Source organism: Pleurodeles waltl, chromosome 4_2 (genome assembly GCF_031143425.1).
Source record: "Pleurodeles waltl isolate 20211129_DDA chromosome 4_2, aPleWal1.hap1.20221129, whole genome shotgun sequence".
In the NCBI taxonomy this organism is placed as follows: Eukaryota; Metazoa; Chordata; class Amphibia; order Caudata; family Salamandridae; genus Pleurodeles; species Pleurodeles waltl.
The window spans coordinates 505,084,882-505,103,804 of record NC_090443.1 but is presented as its reverse complement, the minus strand read 5'-3'; the positions used below and the strand labels follow the sequence as shown (position 1 = coordinate 505,103,804).

General features: G+C 43.7%; 1 protein-coding gene across 1 annotated transcript in view; it reads left to right on the top strand.

Annotated features, from left to right (window-relative positions):
* The window catches only part of LOC138293018 (uncharacterized), a 219,897-nt gene that overhangs the window by 161,582 nt on the left and 39,392 nt on the right, over positions 1-18,923 (top strand). The window contains exons 5-6 of the mRNA XM_069231984.1: positions 2,035-2,102; positions 3,391-3,580. Of these exons, the coding sequence (XP_069088085.1) occupies positions 2,035-2,102; positions 3,391-3,560 (238 nt within the window). The 3' untranslated portion in view covers positions 3,561-3,580. The remainder of the gene's footprint in view (positions 1-2,034; positions 2,103-3,390; positions 3,581-18,923) is intronic.

The following is an 18,923-nucleotide window of genomic DNA, read 5'->3' as shown; positions in this document are numbered from 1 at the left end:
AGCGTGTGTGGGGTTCTGGCACAGGCATTGCTGAGGAGCTTGGAGTGTGTGAATTGAGGTGCACTGAAGGACCTGTGCCCAAGGTCCCAGTAGTGGAGCAGCAGAGTGTACTGACTGTCAGAACTGAGCTGCCCTGGCAGACAGCATGTGTGGGGTTCCCTGCACTGGCACAGCTGAGGGCTTGGAGTGTGTGAACTGTGGTGCACTGATGTACTTGCACCCGGGCCCAAGTACTGGAGCAGCAGAGTGTACTGACTGTGAGAACTGAGGTGCTCTGGCAGACAGCATGTATGGCGTTCCTAGCACTGGCTGAGGGCTTCAAGTGTGTGAACTGCGGTGCACTAATGGAGCTAGGCATGAGGTCCCAGTACTGGAATAGCAGTGTACTTACCTCGAGAACTGAGGTGCTCTGGCAGACAGCGTGTGTGAGGTTCCTGGCACTGGCACGGCTGAAGGCTTGGAGTCCGTGAGCTGTGGTGCACTGATGGAGCTGCGTCGGAGGTTCCAGTACTGGAGCAGCAGAGTGTACTGACTGTAAGAACTGAGGTGCTCTGGCAGACAGTGTGTGTGGGGTTCCTGGCACTAGCACAGTTGAGGACTTGGAGTGTGTGAACTGAGGTGCACTGATGGAGCTGCGAGTGGGATCCCAGTATGGAGCAGAAGTGGGAATCCAGAGTCCTAATATAGCCAGGTGCCTAGGCTATAAGCAATTCCAATTGATCCTACACCCTTGCTCTCAGCACACAGACAGGCATACTTGGTGAATAAAATCCAAGGAATGGTGGATGCCAGGCAGCTGAGAGAGGGTGCAGAGAGCCCACAAAGACCAAATGTGACCACAATAACAGCCTGATTTATAGTCTTGTTACAGCTAGGCTCAGAGGAAGAATGCTCTGCAAATTAAAAGGGAGGCTTCCCTAGACAGGAGCAGGAAACAAAGTAATAGAAAGAGTCCCCTGCAGACCAGATCAACAGGACAAAGCATAATTATACAGTACTTGGTTCCTGCTCCCACACAGAAGGAGGGAAAATGAGTCATGAGTGACCACTAGCAAGCTAGGATTTTTAAATGACATTGAAACTATTAAAAGAAATAGCTGGAAGCCCACAGAAGAAGTATACTTAAAAGTATACAGGAGGTTGTACGCGTACACTCGACCTAATTAATAATACCAGTGCTTCCAGACCATTCTAACTGCTGTGAGTGGCCTGGAATAGTACAAATTGCAACACTTGTAGGAGTGTGATAATTAGTGCTGGTGCTTGCATTTAGCAGCACTGACAATGGATGGTGCAGTCTGCAGTGGACTCTTGTGAAATGCCTTGGGCAATGGCACTTTGTGGTTTACAAGTTAAGCAATATAATTTTATCTTCCTCTGTTTTTATTACCACCAAAACGTACCACTGAGTTTATCCCTCCTTTATTCCCCTCTGGGTGCCTACTAACGTAACCCTCAGCTTACAACACCATCTTTCTCTCTCTTTGCACAAGTCAAACAGCCTTTGATTCTCCATACTCTCTCTTCTTGTAACTACCTCATCACATAGCCCATAGACAGCGATATGGCAACAGGTAGAGCAAGAGCACGGAAGGAGGCAAATACCAAAGAAAAAAATCACTTTTGACAGGTTATCCTTCCCCTTCTCACTTTACTGGCCACATAAAACCCCCCTTTAATCATCCCCAGTGTACTTTTTCCTTCACATTGTGACCCTTTTTCTGGTCCCATTACAGAGTAGCTCTACAGGAAGCTTTCGGGTGAGGGTGATTTTGATTTTTATCCAGCGTATTTGCATGTGCATGAAGGATGTTGACATGTTTGTGTATTATTTCCTGATAGCTTGGCCCATCCATCCCAGGAAGGCTGACTTCAGTGAGTCGTGTTGCTTATAAAGATGATTCAAGCTTGATAGCTTTAGCATTCCTTGATATTTCACAGTATATAGAACCCCTTAAGCACAACCGTGTCCCTTGCTGAAAGCGGTGTCAAATCCTCACAGTTTGAGACTAATATGATTATTTTTGTGCACAGGATGAAGCCGCTGCATCCAGTAAAAATCCAGGGCCCAACTGTTGGTGACTGCAGAGGAATGCTTCCAGGTTTGTCTGGTTCCATAAATTAGATTTTTGTATCTAGCCCCTCTTTTCGACCTCCATGGTCATGAGACCACCATCCTGCCCCCATCTCCACTCTAAATCAGTGACATGCAATCAGTTTAGGCAACAAACTCAGCTGACCTTCAAAGGTCCCATGGCATACACCCTTAGCAGAAGTGACAAAGGCAAGTCAGCATCAAAAAAAGCTTTCACATAATGCATCAGTTCCTGTGTTTGTCTTTCTCACAAACTTCAGGGCTCTTGGTAGGATCCTCGACCCTGTACCAGAGCTAAAGCAGCATTAGTGATGCCTTTGGCTATTTGCCAGGCATGCAGGCATTTTAGCACATCTTCTGCAGATATTATTCTTTGGATGCAATGATGCTCAGCATGGCCAAAAGGTTATGTAGCATAGTCTGTTTAAGTGGATTTCATCCCCATATTTCCCTCGATTCACAATGTATTTTCTGTACACTAGGTGAGAGATAGGCTTAGGCCCAAAATTAGGCTTCATGGTAACTCACCTATTGTTATCTTTTTCTACTGCCAATTGTTATTCCCCTCCTCCTGTAACCATCATGTGTTTCGACCATCAACAATGTTTTTGGGCAATTACCTAAGGTACAGGATTTGCATTTGTAGCGTACTTGGCCCTCTACAGAAAGTATGCATGCATGCTGTTTGGCACCCACAAGTTAGAGTTTTCTTTCCTTAGCTTCAGAAACTGTTTCCAGACAATACTTTAGGCAGGGGTATAAAAACAGTATGACTAGAGGAGAATAACTACAGTAAGTATTACTGGAGTCACCATCAAGGTAGCTTTATCTTTTTACCTTAATATATTGGACCTAACATGCCCATCAGGGTTTGGACATGTGCCTTAATTTCATCATAGCAACATGAGATAAATGTGCATAAAGTATTCTAAATTAATCTAAATAGCAATAATTTACATAGTCGGTTATCCTGAAAACCTAACAACGTTGTGGCTCATGAGCGTTGAGTGTCACTGCTGCATTACAGTTGACGTTCTGACAGGGTTTTGGGTTTTTACAAGAGATAATTGCTTTGTCACCAGTGACAGTACCTGGTCTCTGTATATATTTGCTACTCAATTCAGTGCCTTTTCAAGGTGAATGAATCAAATGGATGGACAACTGAACTTTAGGTCATGATAGAAGTGTGGATAGACAACTGAGCCTAGGTCATAACGGAAGCACTCATCTCTACTTCTTCACACCCACACCTCCCTCTGACTGATCATCTCATTTCCACTGTGTTTCTGTTTCAGAGAGGCTGCACAACAGGCCCATCCAGGAAGGACTGAGCCAGCTTCATAGCCAAATGACGAGGAATTCATCCTTGGCTCATCGTTTCCCCCGGACCCCAGAGTCCATGCACCACAACTCCCTTTCCTCGCTGATGGAAGAGGAGCCAAGAGAGGCAGCACCAATCAGATGAATATATACAGAATGTCACAGGTAATAAAATAAACAATACATTTTAAATCCTGTCCAGATGGGGCCATTGCTAACAAGAGGAAGGTGGGCAGATCCCAGTAGACATAAGATGGAGATGAAACATATAGGAGGCTTGAAATAGCAAACTGAGAGATGGAAAGCAGAATACAGAGAGCACCAAGCTTTCCTATCTGTATATGGTGCAGGCTGTCTGTAGTACACTGCAGCCGCAAATCTTGAAGTCTTAGGAAAATGGTTCTGTGTGAACGTGTGTCAGTATATTGTTAGTAGTTAGTAGTAGTTAATAATTACCTTGTTTGGCAGACCTGTGTTTTGCTCTAGTGAACTCAATGTCTCAAGCCCACACAGGTACTCCACTTTTTTTTTCTCCCTAGATGTGAGTAAGAGTCTGCTGGTCTTTGTTGTAGACCACAAACCATAGCTGAAGGTGTTTTTTCCACCTCATCAAGCTTTGGTTGATGGTGGATGATTTTATTGTCAGGGGTATAAGCCTTTTAATCCAGGAAATGGTATATGAACTGCCACATTGAAAACCCATTCAGTCCCCCCTAACTCGGGCCCTGTAGTCCCCACTAACTTCCTGTAGTCCCCTCGATTTCATATGGTTTGGTTGTGCTTATGTGTGGTGAGCATGTAGACTATGGCCTGATTTAGAGTTCGGCAGACTGGTTACTCTGTCCCAAACCGATATTACATCTGCTGCATTACAAGTGCCATAGGATACAATGCAGGGTATAATACGGTGGGCGAGATGTCCGCTGAACTCTAACTTAGGCCCTATGTCTTTATTTACAGGTAATGCAGAATTCCATGTGAGGTTTATGAGTGGCGAGAATTGCGGATACCAGACGGAATCTCCACATGCAATCCCTGGAATTACAAGTTAGACCTCCACAGAAAGAGAAATAACTACACACTCATTAAATACAGGCATTTACCACCTGCTCTGTGAGGACACATGTGTGGGCAGGTATTAAAGGAACGGGCGTGAGAGGGTAAGGGAGGGAAGGATTTCACCTAGCGGTGGGAGGGGGCAATATATGCTACCTTGAGGTATATTTATAGGCCCTTAGGGCCACCTTGTGCCTCATTAACTTCATTTATTTTTACATTTATGTGGCCCAACGAGACCAAAATCCCCACGCCAGATTTACAGAATAGCGCAATGCAGGCATTGCGCCACTCTGTAACCCTTTGCGCTACATTATGCGGCAGGCATAATGTGCAAAGCGGGCGTTCCCCTGTTAGGGGAGCCGGTAAAATGGTGCAAGGAAATCTATGAGTTTCCTTGCGCCATTTATTACGGCACTTTTAACGCCTGCTCCAGAGCAGGCGTTAAAAGGGGCTTCCATTCTTTAGAATGGGGACCTATGTACTCTGCAGGAGTAGCGCCAATATTTTGGCGCTACTCATGCAGAGTACATCAGTAGCATCATAAAAAGTGACACTAATGCCCCCTACCCTTTAAATACGGTGCACACATGGTGACGGTAGGAGGGTGCTAAGGGGTGCAGGGAAAGTGGCTCTGCACTCAGTGAGCGCCACTTTCCATAAATCTGCCCCCTTGAGTCTTGGCTGAAAATCAGAGGTGTCTGGAAAATGGGTCCAGCTGCAATGCATCCCCTTTTGAAAGATATTTTGCCATAAGGAATTTCCAGCCATTAACTTTGGGTTTCAGTGTTCTGGCACCCAGAATATCTGGGCACAGGTACATTTGTAAATATATAATTGTATGGAGTGGAATTCCATGTGGGAATTCTGTTGTGTAGTACTTGTAATCTGGATCTGTGTTGAATGAATGCAGTCCTCTGCTAGGACAAATGTAAAAAGAAAAAAAGTGATGGTTGGAATACTTAAATTAGTTTCAGCCACTGGTAATTACTCTGCACTATAATCCAGTATGTTATGTCATTTTTTTGTTCACTGTCAGTACAGAAGGAACAAACCATATGCAAATCATCCTTAGACCTGCACATAGTGTCTGTGCAGCCTAAACTAATAGGCAATGTGTCCTCTGCATGGGAACTCAAGCACTTCCATACCAATTTCAGCCTATTAAGGGCTTATCGGGTGGTGCAGCTGGAGGTCTATTGTATTGTGGTATATTGCAATATTTATAGGGCACATTGAGCTGCTGAGACCCTTCGGGAGATACTTCTTGCATATATGACACGTCTGTGAGGACAGAAAGCATACCGAACAAGAGCATGTTACCTGTGTTGGTGTGAGGCCCCTTCTGACTCCCCTGTTTTACAGCTGCGTAACCCTAGAACTGTGCACCATCTGAAACCAGCTTTGCGCCCTAGGCATGCCCCCTGCCATAAGTGTTCAGCAATAACTCTTTCATGCTTGTCCTGTGACACCCCACTGCACAACCAGTGGCCAAATTACGGACATGGTGCACTAAACCACTCAACATCACAGTGCACAATTAAGCATGTGCACCAAGACGCAGATTGGAACAGTGTGCAGTATCACAACATATACACTGATTCGTGTGCAGGCACAACCCCACATTATCTGTGTAGGCGGCAGTGCAGCCTGGATTTGAAAAGGAGCCGAGATCTCCCTTAAGGCAAGTGCATTGAGAGCATTGATCTGCAAGGGGAAACCTGAGGGGTCTAGCGGACCTCTCTTCCTCCCTTTCAAGGGGTGCAATCAAGGGGTGCATTGCCTGTGCACGTCTTGCTTGTGGTGCACAGTCAGTGCACAGCCTGGCATTTCCTTTAGTTCTGGTCCGTCATCTGTAACACCGTCCAGAGACAGAGGCAAAGTGTTTTCTTGTTTCCATAGGACTATGCCCATATGCAATAAATCTGCCTTGAAATCACACTGTTGCACATGTAGCACTGGGGTTACAGAAAAGGGCGTTGTGGCCCCTTTCGTAATAGCAAAGTGCTTGCCAAGGGACACAGAATATGAGCAAACATGCCCCCGAGTACAGCACCAGGTGGCCCGTTGATGGTTGTCCTTCCCTAGATTGTTGTACATCTCCTGATTGGGCCCTGGCTTCTTTCCAGCACCCCAGTTTGCCTAATGTGTTGAGCCTGCATTTACTTTAACTTTGAAGCGAGCCTCCCCATCAGCATGTGAGCGATGGATAGCACGCTAGTTTCTGGACTGTAAATTGCTGTTCTCCTCTTGAGGCTGAGAGAAAAGCTAGATTAGGACGAGAAGGCCTTGCGGTAGTGGTTGGAAGAAAAAACGTGTGACTGGGAGGCGAGAGGAGCTTCTCTTGAACTCCAAGACCAGACCAGAGACCAGCTGAATGAGACCTCGGTAGAGGACTAGCTGAGGAGGAATCCTGCCTATACAGTAATATCCATATTATCCATCAGCCTCCCAGTTTCTTAATGTCCTCAACTCCGTTTGTACTGCTAAAACTGGGGATGTATTGTAGGGGAAATGGGGTTAAGGAAGACAGAGAAATAATCTTGATCAGGCAGCGTAGGTAAGCTGGTTAGAAGCACATTAGTTTCTGTAAAGTAAGGAATTAATTAATACCACAATTAAGACTTACAGTATTCGTCTTTGGCATTACCCTAACCAAGCACAAGTCAGAGAGTGCAATGCACAGACAATCTCCATCACTGTCCTGGTCACCATTGACGCCATACCCCAAAAATGGACAATGGACATGCGGTGGCCCCTGTTGTCAAGATGGAGAAGCAGGCTGTAATTCGGTACTGACCCCATCCCAGGCTTTTCCAGCGAGTAACTCACAAACTACTGGTAGCTCTCCAGCTACCTATAAGTAGGTCTCCTATGTAAAGCCAAGCCTACTAAATTAGAATCTCGTGCTTGGTTGAATTAATATATGTGCACCAAAAGTGTCCATTCAGTATTAAATTGTTTTTTTCTAGAATCCTTAAGTTATTGTTTGGAGAAATGGTATTTCTAAACTACATTTAAAGCTGATATGTGAGTGATAAATCATGTGGCATTGGAGAGACATCACTCATATTATGACCCTAGTGCCTGGGGTATTGTGGCTATGGCTGCTATATATTACCCAAGATGGGGTATTCCAGACTGACAAACCTTTTTAAAAATTCCTATTACCAGCCATGCCTGATGAACTGTGTTGAGCACTGCTCGCAAACTGGCATATGGTGGCCAATAATGTAATCTTCTCAGATGTGGTCACTATAGGAAATTATTAGTATCAGTAGCTTGGGTTGTTTTTAAGGCAACATAAGTAGATCTAATTTTAGAAAAGGTTTGAGACCCCTTTCCTAGACCCTGGAGTCTCCAGGAACCCCTCAGGAAGTCCGAACACTCCTTAACACCCACCCTCACAGTTGATAGTGAGCTTATGGGCCTGTGATACTGCGGTGGACATTAGGGTGGCTTGAAGGTCACAGAACCCTTTTGGAGTATGTGGAAGCCTGTATCTATCCCTCCCAAACTCAAGAGCATCTTTAAGTTTTCCCCATGTCATCCTAGACACCCAAAGTGTAGCCCAGTGGCAGAAGGTTGCTCTGCACTCACAAGCTTTGGAATCATCATTCTAAGTTGTATGATTCTCAAGATATCAAGGTAGGAATGAATGTCTGATTGTACCATTCATTGTGGTACCCATTTGTCCGGAGCCAGTATCTGCCAGTCCAATGAGGATCCTCAGGCTCATATTGCCTGGTTATTTAGGAAACCGTGACAGCATTCTGCCATTATCCAGATACAGGGCAAGATTAAAAGGTTCAGTTAGTGAACTCAAACATGGCATTTGGGCATTGTGGTTTATGAAACGAAGTTGGTTTGAAACATTTGCCGGTCTATGAAAGACAGCATTGGTGTTGGACCAGTGCTTAATTTGTGCTTGTTGTGTCCAGTGCTGAGCACCGGCTCTTATTTTGGAGGGCCGGGGCTTATTCTTCTGCCTCATGCATTTGCTGCGAGCAAAAGACACATATGGGAAAGATGGATGAAGGGAAAAGGAAAAAGCGTCACAAAGGGAGAAAGTAGAAAGCTGCAAGAGTGATCTGAAGGGGCAGGGAGTGGCTTTATATGGATTGAAGAGGCCGAGATGGCTTTAGGATTACGCCGCCTCAGTATTCCATTTTCACACATTTAATTGCAGCAGCCGCGTGTTTACGAGGAGGGCTTTGAGCACTGGCACCTTTGTATTTACAAATTAAGCACTGTGTTGGACACATAATTCTTGAAGGAGCAGGAGCTTTTCTATCAAATAATGATCTTGAGTATTTATATTCTAGTGACTCTGAATTGATGTCACATCTTAATGATTTCTAATTTTCTTGTTTCCGTCTTTGTAACAAGGATAGCAGCACTGGGCATTGTGATCCGTGTGTTCCTTATAGTTGTGGGGAGTACACTGGGATCATTACAATAGTTCAACTCAGTCAAGTCAGGCTCATACTACGGTTCTTATGATTTTACCACTTGGACTCCATGTCATTAGGGACACTACATACCGTTCCTGGACTTTCTTTTTGAGAATCATTGTTTCATGTGAGTTAGTACAACTGCTTTATATGACGTGAACCAAGAGTACAATTTCCAGCACACAATATGTTGTTAAAGGAAAGTCTAGAACTTCAGAATTGTGTCATTCACAGCATAGAGTAATCTGATAACCTTACCACTTTGTAAAAATGTCTGCATCCTTTGTAATTTAATGTCCTTATACTTTCTGTACTGCTGTTGCACATTAAATAAATACTCTGAACTTGAAAGGAATCCAGGGATGAACACAGGGAAACCCCCAACACCCAGTAGGGGATTCTGGATGCTATAGGCTACATGGACACAGGGATCACCGAGCAATCCAATACTGAAAGCGTGCCTGAGGGTGAGAAACAAATTTTTCATAAAGACCATTCACGAAATCCTGCAGTGGAGACATAATATTCCTTTATTTTGCGCCAAAGCCTGAATTAGAGTAGAACATTTGTTGAGTTACTTATCAGAATGACCTGTGAAAGCTATGGCTTCATGGCCCATATGTCTTAAGAAGGAGCGCTGTAAAATGAATCATTTGAGGGGAGGAGCAAACAGAGCCCTGGAATGGCTGCTTTCCTTAAACCACTCACAAGGTTCCCTTCATGTGGGATGCGCTCTAAATTTCTCCTGGGCAGAAGTGAAGTGACGGCAGAGCCTGTCGGCAAAGGGGGTGACCTCCCGGTGGGATTCAGACCCTGACAACAGTAGTCCATGTTTGACGGTGATTTAGAGATAGCCCAATACATGCCAAAGGACCCGAATGAGGTGAGAGACTCTCAATTTTTAAAGGCTAAGTGGCTTTTTTAGCTTTCTCCCACCTAACATTGCATCCCCTTCAGTGCGGGTCAATGGGAAAAGCAAGTTTCCCGTTTATTTTTTCTTAAGCTCCCAGTTTCATGTTTAAAAATGGTTAGCATGTATGTGGCTCTTCTCCCTACTCGAGACACGCAGTGAGGAATATAGCAGTGGCATACCTTACAAGGCGGTGCCCATACTGAGATCTGGAGAAGGAGGAATAAGCACACAAAGCCTCTGGGTGCATTGGCCCCACAGATGCCCTGACCAAGTCCTTGGTTGTGGCATCAAGAGAACCTGGAGGAGGATGCCCGTCGGGGAGTGCAGAGAGACCCCAGTAATGCCCGTAGACATGGTGAAGAGTACATTATTCCTGTGTGGATATTAAATATAGGAAACGCCAGTTTCTCTAGCTTCCCCAAAGGGGAAAATTAAAACCTGAAAGAAAATGTCCTAGTTGGAATTGAAAGTGAAACCTCAAGAAAGAAATGTCTTTTTTGGACAAAAGGTACATAGCACCTGGGATCTTCAAGAGTCCGCCATGGAGGTCAAACCTGCCGGTGTCCCAAACATGACCTATGGTGAACTACCACTGATGTTGATGCTCAATGAGACACAACAGAGCAACCAAAGGATTTAAAACAAGGTGTTGTCACTGGAGGGGAAATGGCAGACCAATAGGAAGAGAATAGATTGGGCTGAGGAAACCATAGAGAAGCTGGGGGAAATTATAGTAGCTCTAGAGGACAGGAAGGAATCAGAAACAGGAAGCAGACCATAGGGCCCATTTTGAACAATGCATTGTTGCTTCATTGTATAGCCTAGAGTATAAACCTGAGTTTTTGGAAAATGAGATGAAAGCCTCATGCCCAGTGATCACCGAGGGGCCCCCTCCAGTGACATGGCAAACCTAAGGCCATAGGTGAAGAGGTTGTTGCAGGAGGAGGTTTTTGGGGCATAAGCTGTTTTGCAGATAGAGTTAAAGATGGCTGCAGACGAAGCCTGCTGAGCAGAGGAAGGTGCTGGAACAGTCTTGGCAGTCGTGATGGGCTCTAGCCAGAGAGCAGAGATACTAAAAGCAGCAGCTAGTAAAACAGATTTAAAATAAAAAGACGTGATAACCCATATCTTTCCAAATTTGGGACGGGGAGCACTCTTAAGGAAAAAGAAGCTGCACAAGATCAAAAAAGACTTAACCATGAAGGATTGTGAGGCTTTACAGCTGCTTCCAGCCAAGCTGAGTGTGAAAAGTGGAGGGAGCACAGCTTTTCCTTTTGCAGCCTGAGGCTGCTTAGGAGTTTCTTAGCTCTTGTGAAGAGGGTTAATTGGAAGATTAGTATGCTATGAGGCCTGTATTGAGGTAGGCAGATTTGTGTTTAAAAAGTCTGAAGTCCTGATGGCTTCCTCCCTAATGGAAGGATTAGTGGTGCATTTTAAGGGTGGTGTCTTTAAATTGTGTGTTAATGGATTTTCTCTGTATGTCCATGTCCTAGGCTTCTATTTATGGATACATTTCATGATAGCTGAATTGGAAACTGAGTGTTTAAATGGGCTGTTCACACAAAACGCTAAAAAGGAGTTGTGCTTGCATTTCTGCGGATGTGACATTTTAATGCTATATTTTGGAACTCATACAAATGATTGACCCATTAAATGAACACATTCGTTCAGTTTAAAAAATATATTTCATGACAGATTAGCTCCTTGAAACCAGTTGCGAGTCCAAATCGCTTAGTGCCATATGGGGCTCAGATTGCAACTTTTCCCAGGCTTGTTTTTAGTGCCAGTTCAACTCTGTCAAATTCCACACCTCTGGGCTTTCAAAAGACTCTCAGCCCAATAAAGTGGTAATGTCTTCGTGGATAGCTCAAACTCAGGTTACTAGATGACTCCATGCCACCCAGGACATAATTCTCCAGTACTGGGCTTTTCCTTTACAGCTTGGTGTGTGTTAGTTTATTGAAACAACATAATTGAAATACGACCGCAAGACCCTGAATACGTATTATTGTAAAACAGAAATCCATGACTAAAGCAGTATGTACATGTTGACATAGAGGCATCTGCTACCTTTAGTTTGTCTCCCACTTAAGGAGAATACCCTGTGTAATTACAGCATGACTGCCACGTTGTCCCTTGTCATGTGAACCACAGCGTTCTTACCAACCTGGCCGAAATCCATTATTGTTCATATATATCAAAAGGGTGAATAACTTAATCCTTTGTGTTACAGGCCTATTTTTGTTCTTGACTCACTAGCCAAGATAGTGGGGCATATCATCTTCATTAGACTTCAGGATTGGGTGGAAACCCATGGTATTTTGTCAGACCTACAATATGCATTTCGCCCAGGTACAGGGATAATTGAATAAGGATTAAATTTGAGTATCTTCATTGGGAAGTACGTTAAGATCAAAAAAGAGAATATATACTTGGCTTTTGTAGATTTGTCGACTGCATTCGATTGTGTTGTCCACGACAAACTGTGGACCATTGTGGCAGACTTGGGGGTTGAATTAACAATCATTAACTTCCTAAGGGACCTTTATTCTGGATGTAGGGCTAGGGTTAGATATGGTGTCAGGGGAGAGTGCACCCAACTGTTTGGAATAGAGAGGGGGAAGACAGGGTTGCATACTAGCATCCTTTCTTTCTTCATTATACATAAACGGTTTGGGGACTGAGTTAGCTAGTACATATAAGGACCTTCCTCAAATTGGACATCAGCCAATCCTGGCCCTTCTTTATGCAGGCAACGCTGTTCTTATGGCTCGGACCCCACTGGGTCTCCAGAGACTCCTTACAAATTATGTCACCTTTATGCAGAATTTAGGACTTTTAGTTAATAAATCCCAAAAAAATTCCATGAAATGTGTAGAAGGTCAGCAAAGTACTGTGATATAAATATCAATGATACAAAAATTGGCACTACAGTAACAGTCTCATTTCTGGGCATACTTTTAGACAAAGAGAGCACAAAGACACATTATATTAATGCCAGAAAGCTACAGTTTAAAAAAGCAAATATGGCTTTGATGAACTTTGCCAGGTGAATAGGGACAAGTCCCCCTAATTAATTGATAAAAATCTATAGAACAAAATGTGTATCTATCGCTACAGATGGAGCGGACATTTGGGGATATACTAACTTCAGGGTGCTACAAATTGGCGGAAAATGACTTCTTGAAGTCTCTTGTTGCTGTTCCTAAGTGTACCTCGTCCTTTGTCTGTCACTCAGAATTAGGATTGTCATTTCTCACAGATCTGAGAGTGGTACAGCCAGTTCTTTTGTGGCATAATATTTAGACATCGGAGTTTACTGGCTTAAATCGTGCCATTCATAGGGAATGTTTAAATACAAGCTCACCTTTATGAATCCCTTGGCTTTTTGTATGACCTGGAACATTCGGATTACTGTGAGAAGCCAGAATCCCTTGCCGCTCTTAGTAGGAAAGATTTGAAATCTGCTTGTCTTACGTACCTTGCAGAACTTAGGTTGACAACAGAGCTGTTGAAATCTAGCGTGTCGAGGAACCAACTTATGTTGACCACATTTGATGTGCATCCCTAGCTTACATTTATAATGAACTCCAGGCATCGGTTCATCCTCACTCACCTGAGAATGGACTCCTTTCATTACCTGATTAGCTTCCCGGAAATAAAAGATTTGTCTGCTACGCTAATAAACTGCCCTGGCAATTGTGAGTCGCCACAAAGTACCATCCATGTTGTCTTAGTCTGCAAATTGTATATTAATAAGAGGAAGCGCTACATTATCCATGTATTAAGACCCCTCAACTTGTATCAATGTCGCCCAGCATACCTAAATTTAAAAACTCTCCCGACCATGAACATTTGTTGCGGTTTATCAGTTATTATGTGGGCTGTGTTTAATGCTAGAAAGAGATTTAACTAATTGTATTTGTGCCCATCTGGCTTGGGAGATGCCTAATTACAAAGAGGAAAATCAGTAGTAAGTGATAACCTGTATTTGTATTATATTTTCGTTTTTATGGTGATATTTATTTGTTTGTACTAAGTTTTAATATATTTCAGTGCATTGTACTGTGCTTTTATAATTTCAAACTAAATCAGATAAAGTATTGAACTTAACTGACTAGATGTTTCACGCAAGACATGGGGGTCCTTAGCAGTAAACAAAGATGATGAAGTGTACAAGACTGTTTCTGTGTCCAGGTTCATACTGTGTTTACAAAAAGTTGTTTTTATCATTTCAGCAATCCGTTTGATTTTTTTTCTTGCCTCTGTGATTCCAAATAACACATCAGCACTTTGTTTGGTTACATTTGGCCTTCTTTCAGTTCCGCTGGGAGAAAGCTTGGCCACTGGAGTCCAGTTGTGGAGTGCACAGTGCTGCATGCCCCTTGCTTACTGTAGGCCATCACTAATTCATGTCCCCGAGGTGGCAATGCTTTAGTGCTGGGCTTTACTTACAGAAATCTTTATTTTCAACCATGGTAGCTCAATTACATCAGCTGAAGCGAACCAGGACTATAACTCTCATTGGGTGACCACATATTCCAATTCTGTGATTTTTATATAACAATTGAATTCATTCTGGCATTTGTGATCTTGATTAGGGATGGGTGAAATATTTGGGCGTATTTCGAAACATGCTAAATTAATTTTGTTTCCAAATACAGAATCAGGGGTCCTCTGCTGCTCCATAAGTGAAATAAGTCTGTTACAGTTGCTTCTAGGAATACTCTGAGGGGCTATGCATTTTATTTACCTTATCCCCTTTGCTGCCAGGCCTTTTCCCCCTCAGGTGCCAAGCCTTTTTTTGGCTGTTTGGGGCAGTTCGCACTTAGGCCCTCATAACATTTTGCCAAATTTGCATCCTTTTTTTCCAACATCCTAGGGATTCTAGAGGTACCCATACTTTGTGGGTTCCCCTGAAGGAGACCAAGAAATTAGCCAAAATGCAGCGAAAATTTCATTTTTTTCAAACAAATGGGGAAAAGGGGCTACAGAAGAAGGATTGTGGTTTATTTCCATGAAAACAGCATCAACAAAGGGTTTGTGGTGCTAAAATCACCATCTTCCCAGCTTTCAGTAACAGGCAGACTTGAATCAGAAAACCATATTTTTCAACACAATTTTGGCATTTTACTGGGACGTATCCCATTTTTAGGTCGAGCCTAGGCAGCGCGCATGCGCTGTCTCTCGGACTGTTGTTATTACTCTGTGGGCTCGATGCCCACCTACTGGCTTTTTATTGTCTGTTTGCTTTTTCTTTGTTTGCTATTGGTTTGTGGCATGCATTTGTCATGCCTCCTTTCGTGTTTATCCCTCCCAAAGCGCAGCGACCAAGTACAATCTTCTTACACAGGTTTCCTTAATAATATGTTAGTGGAACTATTTTTTTTTACTCTTTGTAGTTGCACTGTAGCGATCAGTATGTTTTGCACCAGTTTCACGTTTTTTTGTGTGCTTTGGCGCGTTGCTTTTAATGTGTGTTTGCTCTCTTTTGGTTATTTTTCAAACGTGCTTAAACATAGCAGTGCGCGCGCTGCTTTTTATGTAATGTTTGCACAAATGTATCTCGTGTTTTCAATGTTACTTCGGTTTGTAATTTTCTAAACGTGCTTGTTTCGTTTTTCTTTCACACACACACACGCAGTTTTAACCATACAAGCTCTCACGCACATATATACATCCTTTATTACATACAGTAGACACGCGTTTTCTGTTACACACACGTATTCAGTGTCACACACAGCACTCACAGAGACATTCATATTCCTTTTATATTTTTACGTTTTTACCATTTTAGGAGAATACCGCTGCGCGCGCTTTGCCTTTCATGTTGTATTTGAACAGTTTCGGTTAACAATTACATTGCAGTCATATTATTCAGAGTTTCCGTGTTGTTAATTCACAGATCTCAACTCTTCCAGCACAGTTTTAATTATACGCTTACCTAATTTTAAACCTTACTAGTATAGGCTTCTATTGCACAGTTTTTGTTAAACTTCATTATTACAAAAAAAACAGTTAAAGGATGTGATCCTTAAAGGCATTTGCCGCTACCTTTTTTCCCAGGAACAAAAGCAATTTAGTCACAGAGTCTGCAGTTGTCAGGTGGGGTCCAGTAGACAATTAGCATAGCTTTAAAGATCGTTATCATCAACCTAAACACCATATGTGGATGTTGACGGTGAGGTTTACAAGTATGCTAATTCATTCTTCTCTGAAGCCGAGTGGGATCCTTGAGGAATACTGCCTATTTATTCTAATTATCACACCACTACACACTTTCTGCACAGTTTTGGTTACTAATTTTATATACATTTATAACAAAACCAGTGTGTGCGTTGTGTTTTACTTCGTCTTTGAACAGTTTTAGTTTAAAAAATGTAAGAAATGCCTATTTTTCAATTTAAATGTGCACATTTTTTTTGATCTACGGTATGCACAGCTTTAGTTAGTAATTTTTTAACCATTATTACAAAGAGCAGAGCGCACATTAGCTTTTATCCTGAGGTTGACAAGTTTCAGTTATTAATTAGCTTTCCACGATCTCATTCAAAGTATCCGTCCTGTCACATTGGTCCGCATCACCCACATACGCTCTCTCAAATATAGACACTTTCACAAACAGGCACTTTTCTGTTTTCCACACAAACGGACTTTCGCTCTCTTTTACTCACATACTCTCTGTCTGACTTTCTCATTGTCTCTCTTCAGCTCTCACATTTATACAGCATTCTCTACTTTTCTCGCACACCACACTCATACACACCGCTATTTCGTTGCCACACACATTTACTTTTTTTCTTACTTCAGCCTCCCTCTCTCTTTTAATTACACACACGCTTTCTAAAACATACAACCTTTCTCGCACATACACACTTTTTAAGACATACTACCTTTCACACACTTGCACACATCCTTTCTCCCACACAAACGCGCTCTCTCTTACACACACATACTCTGTTTCACACACATCACTTACAAAGACATGCACATAGATTTCATTGTAAGGTTTGACCATTTTATATCAACGCCGCAGTGTGCGCTTTGTCTTTATCTCGTGTTTGCACCGATATTTAGCTAGAAATGTTTTAGACGTGTTTAAAGGTACAAGTGCGTGCATTGCCTTTTATCTTATGTTTACACACTCTCAAATATTAATTACATTACAGCAATACCAAGCACAGTTTTCGTACTGTTACATTAATCATTATAACACTTACATGCTCTCTCACACATATAAGCTCTCAAAAACATACACACATTCTCTCTCTAACACATACAGTTTTCCTCATTCTATAACACATATACTCTTTGTTTTTCTTTCTATTTATCTCTCTGTATCTCTGTTATTCACACACCACTCTCTCTCTTTCTTTCTCTCGCTCTCCCTCCCTCACACACAGTACTATTGATCTCACACACACACTGTAAAGAAATGGCTCCCTGTTGCAGTTACCCCCCACTTTTTGCCTGATACTGATGCTGACTTGACCGAGAAGAGAGCTGGGACCCTGCTAACCAGGCCCCAGCACCAGTGTTCCTTCACCTAAAATGTACCATTGTATCCACAATTGGCACACCCTGGCATTCAGATAAGTCCCTTGTAACTGGTACTTCTAGTACCAAGGGCCCTGATGCCAAGGAAGGTCTCTAAGGGCTGCAGCATGTCTTATGCCACCCTAGAGACCCCTCACTCAGCACAGACACACTGCTTACAAGCCTGTGTGTGCTAGTGAGAACAAAATGAGTAAGTCGACATGGCACTCCCCTCAGGGTGCCATGCCAGCCTCTCACTGCCTATGCAGTATAGGTAAGACACCCCTCTAGCAGGCCTTACAGCCCTAAGGCAGGGTGCACTATACCATAGGTGAGGGTACCAGTGCATGAGCACTGTGCCCCTACAGTGTCTAAACAAAACCTTAGACATTGTAAGTGCAGGGTAGCCATAAGAGTATATGGTCTGGGAGTCTGTTTTACACGAACTCCACAGCACCATAATGGCTACACTGAAAACTGGGAAGTTTGGTATCAAACTTCTCAGCACAATAAATGCACACTGATGCCAGTGTACATTTTATTGTAAAATACACCCCAGAGGGCACCTTAGAGGTGCCCCCTGAAACTTAACCGACTATCTGTGTAGGCTGACTAGTTTTAGCAGCCTGCCACAAACCGAGACATGTTGCTGGCCCCATGGGGAGAGTGCCTTTGTCACTCTGAGGCCAGTAACAAAGCCTGCACTGGGTGGAGATGCTAACACCTCCCCCAGGCAGGAATTGTCACACCTGGCGGTGAGCCTCAAAGGCTCACCTCCTTTGTGCCAACCCAGCAGGACACTCCAGCTAGTGGAGTTGCCCGCCCCCTCCGGCCAGGCCCCACTTTTTGGCGGCAAGGCCGGAGAAAATAATGAGAAAAACAAGGAGGAGTCACTGGCCAGTCAGGACAGCCCCTAAGGTGTCCTGAGCTGAAGTGACTCTAACTTGTAGAAATCCTCCATCTTGCAGATGGAGGATTCCCCCAATAGGGTTAGGATTGTGACCCCCTCCCCTTGGGAGGAGGCACAAAGAGGGTGTACCCACCCTCAGGGCTAGTAGCCATTGGCTACTAACCCCCCAGACCTAAACACGCCCTTACATTTAGTATTTAAGGGCTCCCCTGAACCCTAGAAAATTAGATTCCTGCAACTACAAGAAGAAGGACTGCCTAGCTGAAAACCCCTGCAGAGGAAGACCAGAAGACGACAACTGCCTTGGCTCCAGAAACTCACCGGCCTGTCTCCTGCCTTCCAAAGATCCTGCTCCAGCGACGCCTTCCAAAGGGACCAGCGACCTCGACATCCTCTGAGGACTGCCCCTGCTTCGAAAAGACAAGAAACTCCCGAGGACAGCGGACCTGCTCCAAGAAAGGCTACAACTTTGTTTCTAGCAGCCTTGAAAGAACCCTGCAAGCTCCCCGCAAGAAGCGTGAGACTTGCAACACTGCACCCGGCGACCCCGACTCGGCTGGTGGCGATCCAACACCTCAGGAGGGACCCCAGGACTACTCTAAGACTGTGAGTACAAAAACCTGTCCCCCCTGAGCCCCC